This window comes from Diorhabda carinulata, chromosome X (genome assembly GCF_026250575.1).
Source record: "Diorhabda carinulata isolate Delta chromosome X, icDioCari1.1, whole genome shotgun sequence".
Lineage (NCBI taxonomy): Eukaryota > Metazoa > Arthropoda > Insecta > Coleoptera > Chrysomelidae > Diorhabda > Diorhabda carinulata.
The window spans coordinates 33,213,896-33,237,168 of NC_079472.1; the positions used below are offsets into that span (position 1 = coordinate 33,213,896).

The 23,273-nt window shown below is 32.4% G+C and overlaps 1 protein-coding gene across 2 annotated transcripts; it reads right to left on the reverse strand.

The window, feature by feature from the left end:
- Window position 1: 1 nt before the first annotated feature.
- Window positions 2-22,818, reverse strand: LOC130901474 (uncharacterized). 2 transcript variants are annotated; one of them, XR_009060291.1, is made up of 10 exons: window positions 22,607-22,818; window positions 21,001-21,219; window positions 16,054-16,996; window positions 15,715-16,000; window positions 11,985-12,289; window positions 8,562-9,646; window positions 1,491-4,234; window positions 967-1,149; window positions 200-433; window positions 2-101 (listed from the first exon to the last, which is right to left on the reverse strand). XR_009060291.1 is itself a non-coding variant. In XM_057812896.1 (10 exons), exons 2-10 carry the CDS (start codon window positions 21,206-21,208, stop codon window positions 4-6), a joined length of 6,090 nt encoding a protein of 2,029 aa, XP_057668879.1. In that variant the 5' UTR covers window positions 21,209-21,219; window positions 22,607-22,818; the 3' UTR covers window positions 2-3. The 2 variants fall into 2 exon arrangements, 1 of the variants encoding a protein (XP_057668879.1); XM_057812896.1 differs by having other exon boundaries at window positions 200-437.
- Between the last annotated feature and the right edge of the window lie 455 nt (window positions 22,819-23,273).

A 23,273-nucleotide genomic window follows, 5' to 3' on the forward strand; every position in this document is an offset into this window, starting at 1 on the left:
ATTTTATTTTTCAGCAGGCAAATCATTATTCTTACAATAATTTTCGAAATCTTCTAGTTCAATAATACTAGTAAGAACCTTCATTACATAGATAACCGCAGCTGAAACCAATCACCAATCATGATATTATTTAATATGTTTGTAAACTTCACATAAAAATTTAATAGTGAAAAGTCTAATAGCATTAAAAACAAATTACCTTTTAGCTCACTTTCACTCTCGAAAAATCCCCTTCCCAAATAGGACGTAATTAAGTCAATTCTAGACAATAATCCAATTCTATATTTACAAACAAATGCTCCAATAAGATTCATATCGTTTTTAGACAATTTTCTATGGTATTTGCGAGCTTCATCGTAAGCAGATAAATATATGTTACGAAAAGCTTCTTTTGTTTGATTTTTTACATTATCTTCGATATTAATTTCTTCATCTACCTAAAAACTTATTTACTAGGTGTCATAGACAAAACAATGGAGTGAGCGACGACGTTAAAAGTTACAAATACCTCGGAAACATTCGGCCCATATCGGAGCAGAATTTAAATTCCGTCGGGTCATTCCAACAGGCTTACGTCTTTTATAATCTAAGACATACGTAATCCAACCTTATATCATCGATTTATAAGGTAGCTCAAACTAACCTATGTGATTTGTTAAAAACTATTGATTGTATTGTATTGTATTGAAAACAATAAAACACAAAACTATTGTTTATTTCATATACCTATTAAAATAATCATTTTTTTGTAAAATAATAAAGAGTAGATTCTATCAAATTTTAATTCAAGCTCGCAAATTTGCCCGAGATTTACCGAATAATTCCGATGTATCTGTTAGTGTAGCCAATGAAGAGTGACGCATCTTATTGACTGCGCCATGTATGTAATTGTCTCTTATAATTGATAATACTCTCACTAGAATAGATTCTGTGATTTTCTGTGCAATTTTTTGAGATGAAACTTACCTTTATAAAAACAAACTGCCCATTTTTGATTCGTTTTAAAAGAGTGAAAAAGCCGCAAATATGTAGTTCGACATTTTTATCTAAACTGAAAGGCAATGTTTCTATTAGCGAAGAAAAATGTTGGATAGCGTAGTCGGCAAGTATTTGAAAATGTATTTGATAGAATTCATCTAATGGCAATCCCTGAAATAATTATTAATTTTATTTATGATGTCGTTTCCAGGAATTATAGATAATATTTGCTTGAAGAAGATTTGAAACCATTTATTTATGGGACGATATTGCATTGTGTGAAAGGAAGTATTATTTAAACTCTGCAAATAAAGCTGAAACTTGACTTTCATTGATACATTCAAAATGATTACGTCCCTGTATTATTATGTATGATCAATGACGGTGTTGCCAACAAAGAAAATGATGATCTCGTTTTAAAATATTTCCTCAATTTTATATTTCTATAAATCTAATCTTACAATGCAATACCTAAAATATTTGATTTAATAAGTTATGAAAATAAATCTTACTTTTTCCTCGTAACCTGCAATAACGTCCCTGTTCATTATTTTTGATCGATTTGAAAAAATCTTCCGAATGAAAATCCTCATTCGCTTTGCGAATCGATTCCGTAACGGATATATTTTATTATTGTGCACCGATGAATACAACTCGTTCTCTACGAATTCTTTATCGTCAAAAAGCGAGGAGCCTATAACGGATTCTCTCTCATAAACACGTAGGAGATTTTCAAAAAACTTTTGCGTCGTTAACATCATAACATCCAAAGAATTATTACAACTGTTCACGTCGTAATGGTTGTATTCATTTCGTTTCGATTCTTGTTGTGACGTATCAACAATAAGAGTTATGCAACCAGTATTGAAATTAGTAGCTGTTAAATAAACTCCCGAATCTAACAATCTTTTCATAATCAAAACGTCTTCTTTACAATTATTTTCAATGATTTCCGTGTACATTTGCATGGACTGCGAGTATATTACTTCTCCACGTTCGTTTACGTACTCGACGGTATTTAAAATATGCGTTTTATTTTTCAAAAACGTTTCGCTCTTAACTCGTCTCGGATAATTACCATCCGAACTTTTTGGACGAATATTTATTTCGCTGATACTTTTTCTATCTCCTAACGTACTCAAACTATTTTTAATAAGAAGAAACTGGGGAGGTGAATCTTCTTCTGATATATCGGAATAAGATCCATTTATACTAATTTCGTGATCATTTTGTGACTTTGTTGTTGTATCTTTCGGTAAATCATCGTTAGTTGTGGTGCTTGAATCGACTTTGACGGGTATTTCTTCCGCTGAACACGCTGGTATATCGGATTTTATAAACTGGGAAGATTTGTTTTGCTTTTGATTTAACTTGGAATCGTCTTCGAAGAAATATTCTCCCTGCGGTTTCAACAGTTGTGAAATTACCGGATTTTTAAAGAAATTAGAAAACGACAAATTATATTTTGATCTTCCGGAACTAATATATCCGCTTTCTTCGGAAATTTGAGAGTCTACAAAACTACCAACTTCTGTTTTTTTAAAGGTAGCGTCACTTCTAAAAGCGAAGCCTAATATTGGATTTAAAGGTGTTTTAAGGTGTACTTCATCATCATCATCATCATCATCGTTATATAAAAAATCAGAAGAAGAATTGATAGTGGGATTACTGGATTGTTCGGTTATGGCAGATTTTTTACTTATAGTGTAAGTGTCTGAGTTACGTGGCAACGTACTAATTTCAGAATTATTCAATTTGATCGTAGATTCTCTCAGATAAACGTTCAATTCTTTAAAAAAATTAATAAAATCGATGCAACTACATTTTTTTAATTTTGTTTTTTCTTTAGCTGACGACAATACTTTCTTGAACAATGCTATTATTTTAAATATTTTATCCGAATTGACATTTTCTTGTATAAAATCAAAGACGTTTAAAGAGTCTTTATTATTTAATAAATCCATAGTTTCTTCGACGAAATTATGAAAAGATTGATGAACGTTATCGTCGATTGCGTTTTCCGATATTTTTTTTAGTATTTCATTTTTATTTTCATTTTTATCGACTGTAATATACCGCACTTCGAAAACTTGTCCAACTTTTTTATCTTGTGTTAAAGTTTTTTTCCTCATCTTATTTCTTATACCTTCGTCGTAGATTTTCCTCCTTTGATACGAACTCATGTTAGAAGGACGGTAATCTTTGGTTAAAAATAATCTGCTGTTCGCATGTTGTTCGTTATTGACGGAACGACCTAAATAAAAATTATCCATGCACGAGATTGAGCTGTCGGGGAAATTTACGTCGTTCATATATCTGTGGAGACATATCAAACTGGATATTCTGCCTCTTCCTCTATCGGTTTTAAGTTGTCTCAAACTTATTTCTGATTGAGACTTTTTGAGAGGATAGTGTATGATAATAGATGATTGTTTCGGCGGGGCACTGTTTTGTTTAATTTTTTTCGGTATTTTGCTGATCAATGAGGTTTTTTCGATATTTTTATTTTTTATTGAATTCTTCTGGCGGGTTTTAGTAGTTTCTATCGTGTCAGTATTAGATACTAATTTATTTTTGTTGATTTCTTTTAATTTCTCTTTGCCCGTTGATTCTATTTGATTTTTGTCTAATTCTAAAGCGGGGACGGTTTTAATATTATTACAATCACTTTTCAATTTCGTTAATTTATCTGAATTTTGTTTTCTTTTCAAACGCTGAGTTTTTTTCATGTTTTCTGTACTGGTACTTGTAGTTTCATAGATAATCTTCGGACATTTCTCTCTAGTTTGTATAAATTTTTCTTTAATATTACTTTTTGTAAATTTATCTTCTTCCTCAACGGTTTGAACATCTACACTATGCTTTTCAGTATCGAATATTTTTATAATTTCTCCTTCAGTAGCTTCTAATTCTAGTTGTTTCTTTTTACCAAGATCTTCAACATCTTTTGTAATTGCAGTAACAGATTTACTAATTGCGTAATTCACAGCGTCCAATACAGCCATTATTTCCATTGATTTAAAATCTTTTCCAGCTGCTTTATCTACAACTTCGTGGTAAGATGACATTTGATCGACTAATTGTTCTTTGCTTGTGTTTATTTCTTTATTAAACTGTTCGAACAGTTCATGGTATGACGTGACCTGGTCAGTTGTCTTTACAATATGTTCCTTCTCGGGTAATTGACACTTAGAGGAAGCTTCCTCGCAGGTCACGTGGTACGATGTGATTTGATCGACTTTGGAAACTTGTTCATCTAAAATAATAAGTATAACGGATTACAAAAACATTCATACTCAAGTTAAAGTTTTAAACAGGTTTGGAAGTACTAATTTAGTACCTTTAAGCTATTCGATTTTCCCCGAAGTAAGAATTTATGCAAAGTGTTTGCTTAGGTGCAATGTTCCTTAAGGATCAACTCAAGCATCAGGTAAAGGAATATTGAAAGGTTCAGTTTTACAATTAAGTTACAAACTGTTGTAAGTGGAAAAATAAGTACATCGCAGGTGAAGGTAGGAAAATGACTATAGCAAAACTGGTTAGCTCAAAGATTAAAATAAACATCAAAGACACTAGTTATTTAGGACTTCAAATCCATATAAAATATACCGAAAATTGGAATATTGTAGAAAAAAGCCCTCCTTTTAGCATCCTTAGCTTTTTTATCGCGATGCAGAGATGAGGACGTTATATCAAAGTTTTTGAGCAACAAGATCTGATTAAGTACATTACATCCGAACAGAAAAGGGGCTTCTCAGAGAAAGAATGAAAACTACTCGACGAAATTTGGCTACCACCGACGAAAAATAATTGTAATTTGTTAAAAACTAAGCCTTCATCGTACAGACTGGAACATTATTAATAAAATGTAAAATAATATATACACTGTCGAGCAAAAAATTGAGGTCACTTCAGATATTGCGAATAATTCAGAAATTGCAAATAATTTTAGCGTCAATATTGATAAGGATTAGTTGATTCTTTGTGTAAAACATAACGATTGCAAAGTGTAGTGATTTAACAGACCCATAATTCCTTTAGAACCGATTGTTGTGGAAAGAATTGTTGCGCTGTTACAAGTTAGTCGAGGGCAACGTGAAACTGCAAGAATTGTTGGTGCTAGTCTTTGTGGTGTGCAAAGGGTGTACCAACGCTTTCTGGAGACTGGCCTGATCACTATAAGACCAGGGTCTGGGCGAAAAAGAGTTACCACTCAACGAGATAACCTTTTTTGTGTCCACAAGTTTGCGGAATAGGACAGGTACTGCGGTTTCACTGCGAAATCAGTTGGAAGAAGTGAGAAATATCAACGTTAGTGAATGGACCGTTAGAAGAAGACTTCATGCTGCTGGACTGTCATTCAGAAGAATGGCTACAGGTCTCCCGTTGCAACGCCATCATCGGACTGCAAGATTGACATTTGCCAGAGATCACGTTCGTTGGAATAATGATGACTGGAGCTGGGTATTGTTCTCAGATGAGTCGCGTTTTTGTCTCACTGGGTCAGATGGAGGTCGACGAGTGTGGAGAAGACCTGGGGAAAGATATACTGTTTCCATTTGGTGGTGTGTCAGTTATAGTTTGAGCGGGAATCACTGCACAAGCTCGTACAGAGTTGGTCTTCATTGAAAATGGCTCCCTAACCTCTCACAGGTATATTACGGAGTTGCTAGAAGTCCATGTTATGCCTTTCATGGTGACTATGGGGGAACGTGGCATTTTTATGCAAGATAATGTGAGACCACATACAGCCAGAATTGTCAAGGAGTATCTGAATGAGGTAGAAATTAGGTGGTTTGACTGGTCATCCCGCAGCACAGTCATGAATGCCATAGAACATGTCTGGGACGAGTTGGGACGACTGATCCGCAGACACACACCAGCACCAAGAACTACCCAGGAGCTGAGAAGATTGTTGTTGCGGGGAATGGGATAAGATCGACGAGAATGTGATCCGCAACTTAATTCAAAGTATGTCTTCAAGCAGTCATCGATGCAAGAGGAGGGAATACACGTTATTAGTGTCAAGTTTTTTTATTTTGTTCGTTCCTTATCTTCCCTAATAACAATATGTTGAATTCAGCTTTCAAAAGCATATGCAATGATGTACAGTTTGCGAATACTATCTGATAACGTAAAATTTCAAAGAACAAGAAAATTTTAAGGTGACCTCAATTTTATGCTCGCCGGTGTATAATACATTGGAAAGTGACTCTTGCTTTCCTTCTATATCTCTCCAATCTGCGAACTTTACGCTTATCAATGAAATTATAGCGGCATCAAAATACAATATGGCACTACAACCATGAAGGATTTGTTGTCATCCTCAGAGCTTTCCATTGAAATCTGTCATTTATATTTGATAGTTGAACATCTTAGCTGGATTCCATATGACCAAATATGTTTAAGTATTATCTAATCTAAGTCTTCCGTTCTAGAAAATATCCAAGTGGATTTTAAGATATGTGAAGATCGCGTGCAAGAATTTAGACTCGTTAACTTGACTTCTTCAAATTCATGTTGGATCTCGGTATGAAGCTACTAAAGCAGAATCATCGACATATGTTGCAGTATATCATCTGAGGTGGGCAAATCGGCTGTGTATATAACATATAGAAGACAAAATCAAAACACTACCTTGGAGAACATTTGGGTTGATTGAATGTATTATTGAATATATTGGTCTTGGTACTTAACCATGCATGAAGTAGCGATCTTCCAGATAGGACTTAAGAATGATTTAAGGGAAGGAATTTTCCGATTTTTTGAAGTAGACCTAGTGCCGTAGTATCAAACGCCTGACTTACATCGAGGACTTTACCAGAGCAGCATTCCTCGCTTTCCTGATCTCATATGTTCATCTTATTTGTTATCATTTGTACTTGCTAGATGGTAGCATATGCCCCTCGGAATTCTAGATCTGATTGGCTAATAGGAAAGTATGAAAAAGAAATTTGATTGATCTCGAGGATGACGTTGAGTTAAGTATTGGTAAACGTAATACAAGGTTTACAATCTATTCGACTGCTTGAATTAAATTATAAAAAGAGAAATTTTTATAACTTTATGAGAATAAATATGTTAATCGATAAAAAGTAACGAAATTTTTTACTTGAAACTCTTCGACCATTAGTAAACAATAGAAGTTGAAAATAAATTTCACATTTTCCATATCAGATGAACGAAAAATGTTCTTCATAATAACGTTATTAGAAAAAATCATTTATATCGATTTCCTATGACACTAATTTACAAATTTAGTCTGTTGTCGCGAATGTTGTGTAAAAGAAACGTTTTTTTATGATTTGTTTTTGTCCAATCTACCCTCAATATTTTTTTAACAGCTCGAGTTACTTTTTTTTTTAGTCATGAGTAGTTTATAAAAACGTGGTTTGAACAATCCAGATAATTTTTGCTATATATGCGGAAAATGTGTTGTAGAAAAGTGCTCTTGGAAGATTATAAAAAAGTAGGAAAAAAAGTGCTTTTAAATTTGGAACATATGACGAGAACCAGGGCCACATTAAGATTTATAAGGCCCGGGGCTAAAATAATGACGGGCCCCCCTTAAGGAATTCGGGAATCCGGAAAAATTAAATAATATCAATACGTTAGATTTGTGGTATCAACACTTCACAAAATACAGAATGATTTCCAAATGCCTCTTGGACCTGGGGCCCGGGGCTATAGCCCCCCCTTTGCCCCTAGCTCAATCCGGCCCTGACGGAAACTACGGAATCATATCAAAAACTTAAGGTTAAACAAAAATTAAACAGATTACGAAATGTAATTTATGATTAAAAACGCCTGCGCTCGCGTTCAAGCTCGCACCAGGCTCGCGCTAGGCCAATTCTATGTTTGCATTCCAGCGTCTAGCTTATGAAAAAAGGGTTTCATTTTTTTTATAATATTGTAGTCCTTCTCTTTGTTTTCCTTCCCTATTTATTGCGCACATAATACCAGTGAACGCTGCTACCTGTACTAATACTAGGTTATCTTGCTAAACAACTGGGCTGGGTTTACTATGGGCTGAATGGGCTATAGTCCAGGGCAGCAGAATTCAGTGGACCGCAAATTTTGGTTAAAAGGTAACAAGATTAATAAACCACAAGATCAAGAACGATGTGAAAGAGGGTGATATAAAGATCCAAAGTCTTAAATGGTTTGGACATATACGAATAACCGAAGTCTCTGATATGAAAGATAACAGAATGGAAGCCAGCCATAGAACGGCCAAGAGGTCGACCCAAACAACAAGTAATGAAATATATTGCAGCAGTTGGGGTGAAGAACTGAGACAAGGAGTCTCTCTAATAAATCATTTTCCAAAGTCTACACATCAGAGAAGGGCTTTGAAACGAAGTTTTTTAGAATTCAATGATACATTTGTTTTTGTAAAGTCTCTCTCAATAGATACACGTTTTATAGTTTTTCTTTTTTGTACCAATAGAGGTAAAACTACGAAACTAGAGCCGATAAAAATCTTGATTTTTTTTATAAAAGCATATCATATGTAGTCAGCAACAGCTAAAAATTCTTCGGCAACAGATATACTGTAAACTAGTGTCATAAATAGTCCTGACCTGCAAATTCATGGTAAGATGTGTCCACATTTCTCATTTCCGGTCCTCCATCTTGTTCAGGTGGCGTGGCCTTCTTGCTCTGCTCAAGAACGTCTTCTTTCTCAACTATATTATGTTTATCGATCGAATTGTTTTTGGATTCCTTTCGATCACTTGTATTTTCATCTTTAATCTGTTTATCAAGCGAATCGTTTTTGGATACCTTTTGATCACCTACATTTTCACCTTTAATCTGTTTATCGAGCGAATCGTTTTTGGTTTCTTTTTGATCATCAGTATTTTCACCTATTAGATAATGTTGGGGAAGTGTCGATACAAACAGATAGTACATATTTTCTATGCATTTTAAAATCTGGTTGTTGGGACTTTCGCATCCATCGATATCTTTGTGCGCTTGTAACGCAGATTTTAATATTTCAACGTTAAATATAGCCGTTCCTTCTTGCAATTTTCCCGTTTTTTTATCTTGTTCTTCTTTATTTGGAGCTTGTCCATCTTTTCCGATATTAGACTCGTGCGTATCGGTTTTTGATTGCAAGCGTACTTCGCTTTTAACGTGTATATCAGTTTTATTGTAATTCCCTCGTATATTATTTATAATTGGTCGAATGAAAGGTTGCTTCATTGTCGTATCACCACTTTCGTTCAGGTGATTTTCAAAGTTAGACTGGAGTAGATTTTCAAAACAGTTAACTGCGTCTTTTTGACAGTTGCTAGTTGTTGTGTTCTGATCAGAATAATCTGAGAATATTTTGACGCTCTCACTGACGACGCTCTTTTCTTCAGAAAAAGTAGTACCGGAACATTTGTTACTATCCAAAGAGTATTGATAATAGAGTTTAAGACGTTTCATCTTATTCGAGTTTTCTGTTGTATCTCCTTTTGTATTGCCTAAAGAGAAATACTTTTTCCCTTGATCTTGTGAAGGAATCGTTATTACCGATACAGTCTTACATTCTAGATTCCTGGGGTGCTTCTTCTTAGAAGATTTCGTCGAAGAAGGAACCAATCGTTTTGCTGGTTCGATTCCTTCTACTATGAAATTATTTTTTTTATGTGAAACGTCACCGAATTCACGTGAAAATCTGTAAAAAGGTATAAATAAATATTATAAATTTCTTATTTCTTAGACCTTTTGATATATTAATGCATCTAAATGTTCTTGATTTTAGGTTTCTTCTGTTTTAAAATTAGTTTTTTTAATAATTTTTGTAAGATTAAATTTGACGTTCCGACTTTTCTTTAAGTCTTTGTCAAAATATGATTTTGACATTGACATTGACAATTTGCGTATTTATAATGATCAATAGATCACCTACATTATGAACATCAAAATAGAAAAAGTTCTAATAAGAAAAATCAATTTTTCCTTAGTACTTACATCTCAAATATGTAACAGTACTTAATCAATCAAATCACTTGTAGTTTTATCAGAATTTACAAACTAGAGCTATAAATTTCATTCAAATAGATCTTTTTTATCATTTTTAGCTTTTTCGTTTTTAATAAAAAAAAAAATAAAACTGCGTTAACGAACTATGAAATATCAAAAAAAACATAAATTCTATTATAAAGATTCGTAAATTCTTGGATCGGAATCTAATACACGAAAAAGATAATTTTCAGAAATGGTTCACATTCATAAAAACGAAAAAGCTATAAATAATAAAAAAGAGTTAAATAGTTTAATTAAAATTTATAGGTATATTTTGTAAATTCTAATAAAACTACAAATGATTTGATTGATTACTTGATTGTTCATGATTGTCAATTGTCAATGTCAAAAAGACTTAAATAAAAGTCGAAACGTCAAATTTTATCTTTCTTCCAAAAATTATTAAAAAAACTAATTTTAAAACAGAAGAGTCCTAAAATCAAGAACATTTAGATGCATTAATAAATATTATATATAATGTATACTTTTGTTGTTGTTTTATTTATTTAATACCATGTAACGTACAATCTTAATAGGACAAGCACTTGCTAGGGGAGAGTAGAACACAATCGGGGTAAAATGGTGATATGGGTGATTCCGTTCTAACTGTGATTTTTTGTATTCAAAATTTCAAGATTTTAAAATTTAACTTTTCTAACTTTTTTATGCATATTATTCATCTATTTTACTGTAAAAATAAAACTCTAAGAGGAATTTACTACAACTTCAAAGTATCACGAGCAAGACACAAATGTCGGATTTTGAGTTCCACGGTACTGACTCATTTATCCACGGTACTGACATGGTAACTTAAGATATTAAACAACAAGTGCATCAATTTTCCTCAGTTTGATCATAAACATTAGAATTTATAAGGTAATTAGTTTAAATCATTTGTTACGACAAAAAAAATTAATAATTTATCGGTAAATTCTAGGAATGGACATGACACGGTACTGACATGGTAACTTAAGATATTAAACAACAAGTGCATCAATTTTCCTCAGTTTGATCATAAACATTAGAATTTATAAGGTAATTAGTTTAAATCATTTGTTACGACAAAAAAAATTAATAATTTATCGGTAAATTCTAGGAATGGACATGACACGGTACTGACATGGTAACTTAAGATATTAAACAACAAGTGCATCAATTTTCCTCAGTTTGATCATAAACATTAGAATTTATAAGGTAATTAGTTTAAATCATTTGTTACGACAAAAAAAATTAATAATTTATCGGTAAAGTCTAGGAATGGACATGACACGGTACTGACATTCAAGTGATGTAGTATAAGTTTTCTTTAAGTGGCAAGTTATATTGTATAAAAATAATGTTTAAATATCTTAAGAATTATTCAATTAACACAAAATTTTTATTAATTGATTATTAATTAATGACTAGTACAAAAAAACAATACAGGACATTGAATATCACAGTTAGAACGGAATCACCCATATAACCTAGCAGTGAACGGCAACATTAGTAGCAAGGTTTAGTAAAGAAAGTTTCCAATAGGTGGAGGTCCATTTGACTGAATATTTTGTGTTGTATACATATTTTTATGCCAAATATTTGCAATTTCATCACAAAGAAGTTTTTTCAATGCCATATTACTTTTGAACCATTCAATTTCATACATTCTAAAATCTTGAGTCAAATCCTAACCTGAAACTAACCATTTAGTACCAAAATAGTATGAGTAAGGGAAGATGGGGATATATCGATGAAATATGATGTTTCCCTAATGTAGTATTTTCTTCTTACAGATTAGGACTATCTATACGACATGGCTCGAACGTATAAAAGAAGACTAATCCAATAGAACCCTGAATCGATGAAAATGCTATCGATGCTTTTACGAGAGGTGAAATTATTAATCGATATGCAAAAGTTGTACTTTCCACCTCACTGCATCCAGCGCATAGTTATACATCGTAAATCGATTTAGATTGAAAAAACAAGTAAAAAAATAATATAAATACCTCTGATGGGAAAGAAAATGTTCTTCCGCTTTATTATCATTCGTTCGTCTAGTAAAAAAATCAGAATTGCTCGAATCTTTTTCATAAACAGAAAAACTTGGAATATTTTTCTTGGAAAATGTGGGTTTGAAATACACAATCGAAGTGGATGGGTCTCGATTAGGACTTTGTTTCGGTGGATTTGTATTACGTTGAAGTTTGGCGTTTCTTTTCTCCATCCTATGATCTTCGGACACTACCATCCACGAATGGTCTGGTTCATATGGTGAAATAATTTCTTGTTTCATGCATTTGTTTGTAAGTCTCTGTACGATAAAAACGGAAATTCGCAATAGTTATTAAATAAATAAATACGCAAAAATGTGTTTCTATAGAGTTCAGAAACAGTCAATGGCAGTACGAATCAAATAAGGTTTTTAATTGTTGGATTTGGATTAGGCAACAACTGATAAACTCTTCAACGATATTTCGGTAACTATCAGAACAGGTTTACCAGTGAATTGTTAAAATCATGAGTAATTATAAAAAATAAAACTAATAAAAATCAGAAAACTCAACTATCTGTGTGTGGAACACATTCTTGCAGTTCATAAGGAAACAAAGTGGAAAAAATTACATTGTATGATAGAACATGGATAGTGAACAGAAAGTTCGAATCGTACGGGTACATTAACCAGTTTTTCGATATTCCTCTAGCCTTGGAGACCAAGAAGGAATGACCAATCTTACATAAATTTAAGAATAAAAAAAAGAGGAAAAATTAGCGGATTTCAGAGTTTTTAATTTTCATGAAAATCTAAGCTTTTCTCGGACTAACAGTACAAGACAATAATAATACTTTGTATCGGTTTTTCGAGCACACAATTTGGCTAGAAAACCAGATTACAGGGAAATAAAAGCGGTTGGACGTTGATCAGATGTTCTCGTAGTACGAGCGCAACCTGAGTCGTTCTAAAATTCGTCGTCGTAAAAAATTGATTATCGAACTGTCATTTGTTCGAAAAAGACCAAGCAATGTATATAAAGAGAAGTATACGGAGACTGTACACCATCATTTACAACCGTAAAATTTCGGGCATCTGAATTCAATCGTGGGTTTGGAACAGCCAAAAACAGCAACAACCAGTAATATCATCGAAAACTTCATGTGATACTGAGTGACTGTCGGATTAAGATTAAAGAGATAGAAAGGTATCTATCCGCGCATTAGGTGCCACGTTTTCATTCAAATAAATATTTCCCTGATCTCATTGATGCGGTTTTAGTGAGAAAGTCGGTATTTTACATCGGTTCATAACTGTAGTCGAAACCACTACATCTATGAAACGGAAAAACAATCAAGACAATATTAAAGAGCGCACCTGCTCCGAAAAAGGCAAAAGAAGATTTTATCAACCGGAAAAGTGTTGGCGACCATGTTTTTGGTATAACCATGAGATTGTGTTCATCGACTCACTTAAAAAAGGTAAAACAATATAAACCAGAAGGGTATTACACTTCATTACTTAATGATGTACAGGTAGAAAATGCCATAAAAGCGACCACATTCCACACTTCGATGATTGCCATGGCGAAAGTACGGCAACTATTATTTTTTAGCAATCCACCTTCAAAGAATAACAACTATCCGTGGCTCGTCGGCTTCGCTTGAAACATCTAAGGGCCCTTTCACACCAAACGAATCCGAATCAATCAGAATCACTCCGAATCAAGTTGAATCTGATTGACCAAGATTCGGCTTCGAGCGCTCCGTTTAAATATGAAGGGACTTTTTCCCGCCTTCAGACCGGACGAATCTGGTTTGATTCGAGGTCGCACTTGATTCAACCTGTCAGATTCCTCGTCCGGTCAGTATGGAATCAATAACCGTACGAGATGGATGTGGAATTATTAATTTTAAAAGATAAAGAAAATACTGCGATTTATGACGCCAGTGATAAAAATTAAAGAAACAGAAATCTCATTTCTTCTGTGTGGAGGAAAATTGGCGAAGAATTAAGGTATTAATTAAGAATTAATAGCTCAAAAGTAACTAAAGGAAGGAAAACAAAAAGAAGATGAAAGGATTTTTATAGATTCAGGTTGATTCAGCTGGTGTGAAAGAGTGGAAATGACGAATCAGATTCAACTTGATTCGGAGTGATCTAGATTGATTCGAATTCGTTTGGTGTGAAAGGGGCCTAAGTGTGCATTCACTTTGGCAACGCTCAAGCGGTTGCGTCGAGCGAAGCCGTACCAGCGGTATTAAAAAATCTTTCTGGCTATAGACTTTAAATGAATGTGTTCACATTGCAAAAGACCACCGCTCAACGTCGCTCGATGCAACGCGTCGCGCCGCTAGAGCTTCGATCTTGTTCGTTTTTTGAACGACGTCGCCTTTGTGGTGCGCTCATGTTTATATTTTTATTCAGTATGGAGTCGAAGTACGACCAATCTATAAGTTCTAGTTTTAATAAAATGACGTTGCAAAATGAGATAATTGATCGTGAGTTATTAATATCGGAAATTCAAACCAGGCCAGCCCTTTGGAATGATAGGCACCGTTCCTACAAAGAAAGGAAAATGGTTAGCAAGCAAGTCTATTTCAATTAAGTTCATGAACGCCTTGTATTTTTTTGCTTTTCTTTAAAATTAGCCTTCGCACTAGTGAACTTTCTATAAGTATTAATCGTTTGGATACCAAATTCATTACGTCCTTTTGATTCGAAAGCTAGAAAATAATTAAAATGACGCTCAACCGATTTGAAAAGGACAACGCGCTCGATGACATCGCAAAAGCGGCATCGCTCGAGCGTCGCCAATGTGAACGTACACTAAGGGCTCATGTGTTTGTTCTAGTAGACAGTTATGCGCCTATGATTGCGTAAAGCATACCAAATAATGGGATGCTAGGTACCAACAAAAACAAAAAAGTTGAGACTTGGTGTAGCCTATAATTTAAAAAAGACTTTTGGAATCTTTCATAACAGAAAAAGCAAAAGGAAAATATAATTTTGGTATCGTTGCTTATTCTGTATATGCACTCGTTTTTAAGGTAACATACTGACAAGAAATTTGTACCAACAAATATACATTCGAGTTTCGAACACGAAGGAGTGTGTTTGTGCATTTCATTTTTTATTAACGTTTCTGTGCGCAAACCATTCGTGGGCGCACGTATGCTTAGGTCATTACCCATCTTTAGAAAAATTGATTGAAAATAATAATCAATACGACGACAGAAAAACGACGTGTGAGTACTGTGCGGAGAATAAAAACTTGGTTAAGTAGTACCATAAGAGAAGAAAGCGTTTTCAAAATAAAACCGAGCAAAAATTGAAAATGATGTCATTGACAAATTTTCAACCAATCCTGTTGAGTTGGTTGATAATTTTTGATCAATTTTTGTTTCATTTATTCGATAGGAATAATTCTTGCACACCTAGCACAAATCCTAGGTACTGAACGTGTAGACAGTGGTGTTATGCCCTATCCACACTCTCGCGAGGTGCCTCCTATTGGTTTTCGACACTTGGCAGTCTTAGTGACGGAAACGACAGGAGTGCTAGCCATCCACACTCTCGTATTCACTTCATTTTCATCTTCGCGCCCGATAAATTGAAACAGACACAAGCACATTGTCCATACTTTCGCACTCACGTTCCCTCGTGCTAAGTCTGCGCACCTTACTTTTTGAATAGCTCCTGATTATTAATTACAATTAAAATGTGTTAAAAGAATTTACACTTACTCCATTTTCATTTAAGTGTTTGTCTATGGATGGCGTCGTCAAACCTATTCCTGTAGAGTGATCGAGCATTTCAAAATTTTGCGTTTTGACTTTACTTTTTTTAATTCTCTTGACTTTATCTTCGTTCGTCCGGATATCTCCTCTTAGATAACCCTTTTCGAAATTAAGTTCACTATAATCGTAATGTTTATCTTTTTTCTCGTGATACATAGGGCTCCTATCCATACGTTTTTCTTTGGCACGATGGCGAGATTCTTTCTTGATTGTTCGAAGTTCGTCTTGATGTCTAAAATGAATTCGACGTTTTATTTTTTTTTATTAACATCTAGAATAACGAACCTGATGTAGTCGTGTCTTTCCTCAATGGGAATAATGTCGGGAACAGGTTGATGTGATTTCCCGGTAACTTTTAATCCAGATATTCGATGTGCTTTGGTTAATGAATGGCAACGTCTCCGTTCGCTAATTTCCTCACAAGGAAGAATATATTTGTTACTTATTTTTCCTATTTTGGATCGTTTTTCTACATCATTGCTTTCGTTTTGATTCTTATTCCTTTCTCTTTCTATAAATTTCATATTATCATCTATGGCTTCTCTTAGTTTAGTGTTCTTTATTTGCAAATAATCATTAAGTTTTTTATCAATCATTCTTTCAATTTTACTCAGATACGTTTTTAAGTTATTCTCTATCTTTTTAGTATATTCTTCTTCTATCTTCTTACTTATGTCTTGCTTGCTTATGGCTAGCACATTTTCGTGTTTTTCTTCTTTTCTTAGATGATGCGATTTTCTTAATTCTGAGAAAGACGGACACAAATAAAATTCACTATCCACTTTTTTCACTGGAGAAGATTTAGGACGTCGTTTGATGCGAGTTGTTTTGTCATTCTTCTTTGGGACAGTTTCGGGGCGTTCTTCGCTTCTTTCGTATTGTTTAAACGGAACTGTCGTATCTATTTGGCAATACCATATTTGTGATACTTTATTTTCCTTAGATTTTTTTTCACTTCGTGTTCTCCGTTTTGATGTTAGTTCTTTTTGTTCTCCGATGTCGGTTGAACGCGAGGCGTGTCCCGTTTGACCTAAATGAAATGTTTTATATTTACGCAAAGACGATTGTCCTCGAGACGTGTAATAAATATTGTTTATCGATCGAACATAATCCGTTTTATTGCTTTTGTTTGATTTCTCTAAATATCTTTGATCAACCGAAGAATTTTCTCTGGATTCTTTACGAAGTTTGTAATCCTTTTTCTCATTCGGGTGTATTTGATCATTATCTGCGAATTCATTAGAAAATAATATTATAAAACATTACGAGTGTTATAAACAAAAACAGAAAAAATTTGTTCAGTTTCTTTTAAACTTAAATTATGCGTTTTGTTTAGACGATTTGCGTCCTCTGCTGAATAAGAGGAAAAAAGACAGCAAGGGAGACGGTGCTCGATGTGAATGTATCAAAAACTTCGTTAATTTTGTTACTAGGTGCTTTATTTTATTGTGATTTACAGTCCACAGTTAAAAAATTCCATTAGAAATTAAAGAAAAAACCTGTACACAATGTAAACTTTATCTATTTTTAATTGAAGGACAGTTTACCCTATTTTTATGTATGAGAGAGTAATAAAATGAAGAAGCATTCTTAATTCATAGGCGTATCACTTCTTGTAGTAGACAGTTCGTAGATTTCTTGAAGTATCTTTTATAAAAAAGTGCAATTTTTTTTAGAATGTTTTATTTTTCCACAAGATATAATAAAAACGTTTTGTCATAATGGTTGTATAGTATAAGGGTTTAAAACTTTGATTTTGAAATAACTTTACGTTAATAAAGAATAACTTTAATATAAAAACTCACCAGTCAATCATAATGTAGAAAAATTCAATATAGAGTAAGAACCCAGGGCGATCAGACAAGAGGATTTTTGTAATGGATGAAACCTTAGGTTCTCAGTAGTGTCTCATGTACGTAAAATACCTGTGTGTTTATTGAGTTTGCCGAGTGACACCTGGGCAGGTACAAGGTGGGAAAGGTATCTAAAAACCAGAGTTATTTGACGTAAATTTTAATGGCTGATATATATATATATATATATATATATATATATATATATATATATATATATATATATATATATATATATATATATTGTAGAATATTAATTTGAACTAGTATCATGAAGTCTCAGACACTTTTCATGGACCACAACTTTTGTCAGACGCTTTAAAGCTCCACAAAAAATAAAAGAACTTTATTTATTTTTTAATCTCTGACTTTTATGTATGTTATTAAAGTAACTACTACAAAGTTGTATTTCATCAGTCAGACAAATTTAAATGACCAAACATCCCCTAAATACAAATATTATTCAACCGGGAGTGCGAGCGCGAGAGCACTATGCGCATGCGTCTCAAAGTAAAAAATTCAAATGTATAAAAAATACTTACTGCTTTCAATCCAAAATTTTCGAATTTTTACTTCAGTAAAGTGATCTTTAATGTTAAATTAATAATTAATAAATATTGAAGTAAATTTATTTATTGCATGTATTTGAAATAATGAATAGATTAGGAGTTTTTTTGTTTTATAAGACATTATTTCTATTTTATTGTAAAAAAGATACTAGTTAGAATAATTTTAAGAAAAAAAACATAATTATGATTAATAACAGCCATATCTGTGGATGATGTCGATTATATTACGGCTACTTGTCGAGCTTTTTAAAGCCATTCCAAGCTTAATATGCTTTGACGTTTTATATTTACCATTTAAGATAATTTAATTACTCGAACACACCTAAAATTGTTTTTTCTTTTACTTTTATTTCCTCCAATAAATTTATGTCTTTTTGTCTTTTGGTCACAATATATACATGTCTGGGCTTTGTCAGTTGTCATATCACGTTCAAATAAATTATTATGAGTGAAGGAATTACTATCACACTCAAAAGTCGCACAAGGTTCCTCGGAAATCTGTGACACCGGCTGAACTGATTCAGATTCAACACTAGGTTCAATACTTGGCTCAGGTATTACATTAGGTTCAGACATAGTATTAGTTGGACTTGAGTTTGATACTACATATGAATCAAAAGCTGTAGAATTATTTGTTTGATTTGAGGTAGATTGTACACATGAATCATTATTAATACTAAGGTTACTTGGAAGCCTTGACGTCGATGCTAATGGTGTTTTCTCAGAATCACTCGATAAATATTTTTAGCACTTTTTGGATATTCAGGAGTGTCAGAATAATATTTTTTTGGTAAAGCAGTGAAATTTTTATAGCACTCTCGATGATAACCATTGTTATACAAATCCTCTGGTAATTTTAAATATTTAAATTTTAGGTTATGGATTACTCGCTGTTTTAAAACTTGTTTACATTTTTTAAAAGTTTCATTTGTAAATAATATTAATTTGCCATGAGATTGTTTGTAAAATATACATGTCAATTTATCTTATTTCATGGTTTTCTCTATCACAAATAATTTAATATCAGTAACAAATTACTCGATATAAACAACAAAAACATGTGCTCTTACAGACCCAAACTGCACTGTATACTCTAAGTCGCGCGCAATAGGCACATACAGTAGAGTGGAGCAGATTCAGTGTTGCCAGAGCTAGTACAATTGTACAATTTTAGTACATTTTAGTGTATTTTATACGCTAGTATATTTTTCCTTTTTTCTAACACAGTTTCCCTGCGTTCGCAAATATAAAATTATTTTATATTTTCGTTTAATAAAATAAACTAGAAATTGTACTAGATTGTAACAATAATTAGAAAACAGAGCCAAGTTGATTTATATTTAGATCGTGAGATTTTTGTATTGCATTGCTAATTTTATCGGTAAACTTTATATAAATTTTTCATCCTTAAAATAATAATTGACACAGTCTATAACATTTTTGGAAAGAAAAAATTAATTTAAACTTATGTTTATACATCTTTCTATAATTTTATTAAATTTGTTTGAAGTTGGTACAATCTAGTACATTTTCTAGCTCAATTTTTACATTCAGCTTTTAAATTGTGGCAACACTGAGCAGATTGACTTAAATGCATTCATAGTGCTCTCGCGCTCGCACTCCCGGTTGAATAATATTTGTATTTAGGGGATGTTTGGTCATTTAAATTTGTCTGACTGATGAAATATAACTTTGTAGTAGTTACTTTAATAACATACATAAAAGTCAGAGATTAAAAAATAAATAAAAATCATTTATTTTTTGTGGAGCTTTAAAGCGTCTGACAAAAGTTCTGGTCCATGAAAAGTGTCTGAGACTTCATGATACTAGTTCAGAATAATATTCTACAAAATATATAAAAATATCAGCCATTAAAATTTACGTCAAATAACTCTGGTTTTTAGTTACCTTTCCCACCTGGTACCTGCCCAGGTGTCACTCGGCAAGCTCCATAAACAACACACAGGTATTTTAAGTACATGAGACACTACTGAGAACCTAAGGTTTCATCCATTACAAAAACCTTCTTGTTTGATCGCCCTGGGATCTTGGACTAATAGTCTGGGAACCAATCGCCTTGTTCCAAAACAATAAAAAATTATGGAATTCTAGCTTTAAAAAATTCCATTTTGTAAAGTATTGCATAGGAAAAAACGGTGTATAATAATTTTATCATTCACTTAAGTAATTCTAAGATTAGAAGTTTACGTTTACGTTTAATATTACATGTTATCTCTTCAATTTTTAAGTCGAAAATAAAAAAAGAGGAAAATTCAAAACCAATTAATGCAAAACTAAATTTTTTACACACGTTCATTCCCTAGTCCATTGACTCTTGAGAAGATAATTCATTTTGCAAAAGAAATTATTAACAACCAAATACGTTTAATCAATTTGAGCTGAAAATACTAAACATGGACAAACCATATATGCAATACTCATATATTGACAGTTGATCAGTTGATATGGGGAAAAACATCTGTACGTTACGGTGCCGACAATATTCATTTTCTCTCTCGTTCGAGATACTTTATCTATACTGCGCATGCTTGAGAATGCGCAGAACCGAGCTGGAATCTCGGAGGATAGAGAAATCGTTATTATTCTGTCTTCTTTAGTCGGAACAACTTCCACTTATAGAAACTGTCCATATAAAAGTATTACATATATGCTTTTAACGGTTTCTTATGATTTGTGTTGTGGCAACGATCTGTGATTAATTTTACTCTAATCCATTAATTTAAAATAATCATGTAAAATTGTGTTTCATTAATAATACTTTTTTGACATAGTATATAAATACCTGTTACCTTTGTGTTTATGACGACTATTTTCGACCCTATTCTTTTTCCGATGATGATAATCATCATCATTTATTGCTCCTTTTTCATTATATGGAGAATTATCAACTTTTCCTTCCCTGTCTTTATGCCTGTGATGTCGCTTCTTATTCCTATCCCTTCTGTAATCTTTTTCATCTTTTCGATGTCTCCTTTTATAATCACCCGATTCCATCATATCACAGAATGCTAAAAAAATCAACTGATCTGTTTAATACGTTATCTAAGGATATACCAAAGGCCATCTGTTAGAAGAACTTGGAGTTTTTCTTTGCGACAAAGCAACGAAAAAAAATTTTTAAAAATAGATTTGTTATAATAAAAAAAAGCTATTAAAATGCTTAAGTTATCGTACTATACCAGCTCTATATTGAAAATTATATGCTTATTTTAGTTTTTAATTAGAATGAGATAAATGTTTAGATCGATTGTTAATTCAGAAACAATTTAAAAACATCTTTTTATCTTAAAATAAAATTACAAAGAGGGTTCAGTACTTAAAAATATTTTAATATATTTAAACGTTTAGCACCTTTAATGTTTTTCTATAAACATATTTTAATTGCAAATAACGAAAATCAATATAAAATGTCACAAACAGCTAAACACACATAAATCATCATTTAATATAGGCAATTCAACATACATGCAATAACAATCAAAAAGCGTAAGATATCACGTAAATTTTTCTTGTAGACAATTTAATAGAAGATCTACTTCACAATGATGATATAATTTGTTGCTTTACATTTTAATCGATCAATAATACAGCTTATTAATGATTTTCCTCGTATTAACCAATAAATTATCAGCTTAGGCAACTTGGCGCACACATAAAAAAGGGCACGACTACGATTTCCGTAGCGCCATGGTTTGGCTGTGCCATTTTGTGAATCGACCCACAATAAGTCGAAAATGAAGAATAAAATGTTTCGATATCTCTTTCGTTTTTGATATATCGATACTTGAAGTTGAAAAAACCTAACCTAACCTCACTGAGACTTATCCTTTGAACAAACCAAGATATTTTTACATTTAATTATCGATGGAATCTTCAAATGATTCATATGTAAGTCATATATATAACTGCCCATTTTGCTTGAGCAATCTGTTCTTTTTAATATATTATTGGAATATTAGGGTAAATTACGTAAAAATAAAGAAAGTTTTGTTTGTTAAATTGTTAAATTACAAGAGTCGTGTTAAATTTAAAGTGATAAAATTTTTATTCTGAACGAAGTATAAAGCGCCATCTGTTCTATAAAAGGAATCTCGAACTAACGTTTGGTTGTGACTTCAAGTATCGATATCTCAAAAACGAAATAAAATATCGAAAAAATTTATTATTCACTTTCGTTTTATTTTGTCGTAAATCATAGAAATCAAAAATCTGTTATAGATACAAGAACAGTTATAAACTGTGAAATGCCGTCATAATATCGCAATTTAATTTTGTATATAGGCGTTTATATCTCAACTACACATAAGCATTACAAATAATTTAAAGGTTTATATCATCCAATTTCCACCTTTAGATTTCTTACTATAATAATAATATTGGGGTTGTATATCTTACCTGTTCTTAGAATATTAGCAACTATTAGAATTTAGGACCGATATCAATTACTTTATGTTCCACTATCTTAAAGATTTACATCTGTTAAGACAAGGAATTTGAAATATTGGCTTGAACAAATAATTTTTTGAATTTCTTGGGTTTTCTTTTTCAAATGACATCTAATAACATGTCAATAAGTATGACTATATTTTCATAGATAATTCAATTACGTTTATCTAAAGATCTAAGATTAGTAACTTACATATGTAAGACCGTGCTTACTAATTAATCATGACATCAACATGACAACTCTAACTTCTCATATATTTTTTGTGATTCTGCTTACGACTTGCACCGCAACAGAAGAAATGTTGATGCATTTTCAGTTGGATTTGTGTTACACCTGTAGTTATCTATTTTCTTGATACATTACAACGAAGTTAAAAATGACTATAGGCAACTATTCATACACGTTAAAGCAAGACAGATATTTGCTTATAGGTTCTAGATAGGATTTTGTTAAAAGGCACAAGTTAATATGTTTTTAAACAAAAGGATTCCTCGAAGACGATAGTTCGTACGCAATCACATAAATATTTGTCCTATGTGTTAAAAAACTAGTTTGGTGGATACCTCCAGAACTGATTCTGTAAAGTACAAATTCTATTGTAGTTAGAAAATCCAG

Coding starts and splice junctions, on each gene's coding strand:
- LOC130901474 (XM_057812896.1), bottom strand. CDS start 21,208: ATGATGGAATCGGGTGATTATAAAAGGAGACATCGAAAAGATGAAAAA. Junction 16,001..16,053: donor GAAAGACACGACTACATCAG/GTTCGTTATTCT, acceptor AATTCATTTTAG/ACATCAAGACGAACTTCGAA. Junction 9,647..11,984: donor CATTTTCTTTCCCATCAGAG/GTATTTATATTA, acceptor ACCTTTTTACAG/ATTTTCACGTGAATTCGGTG.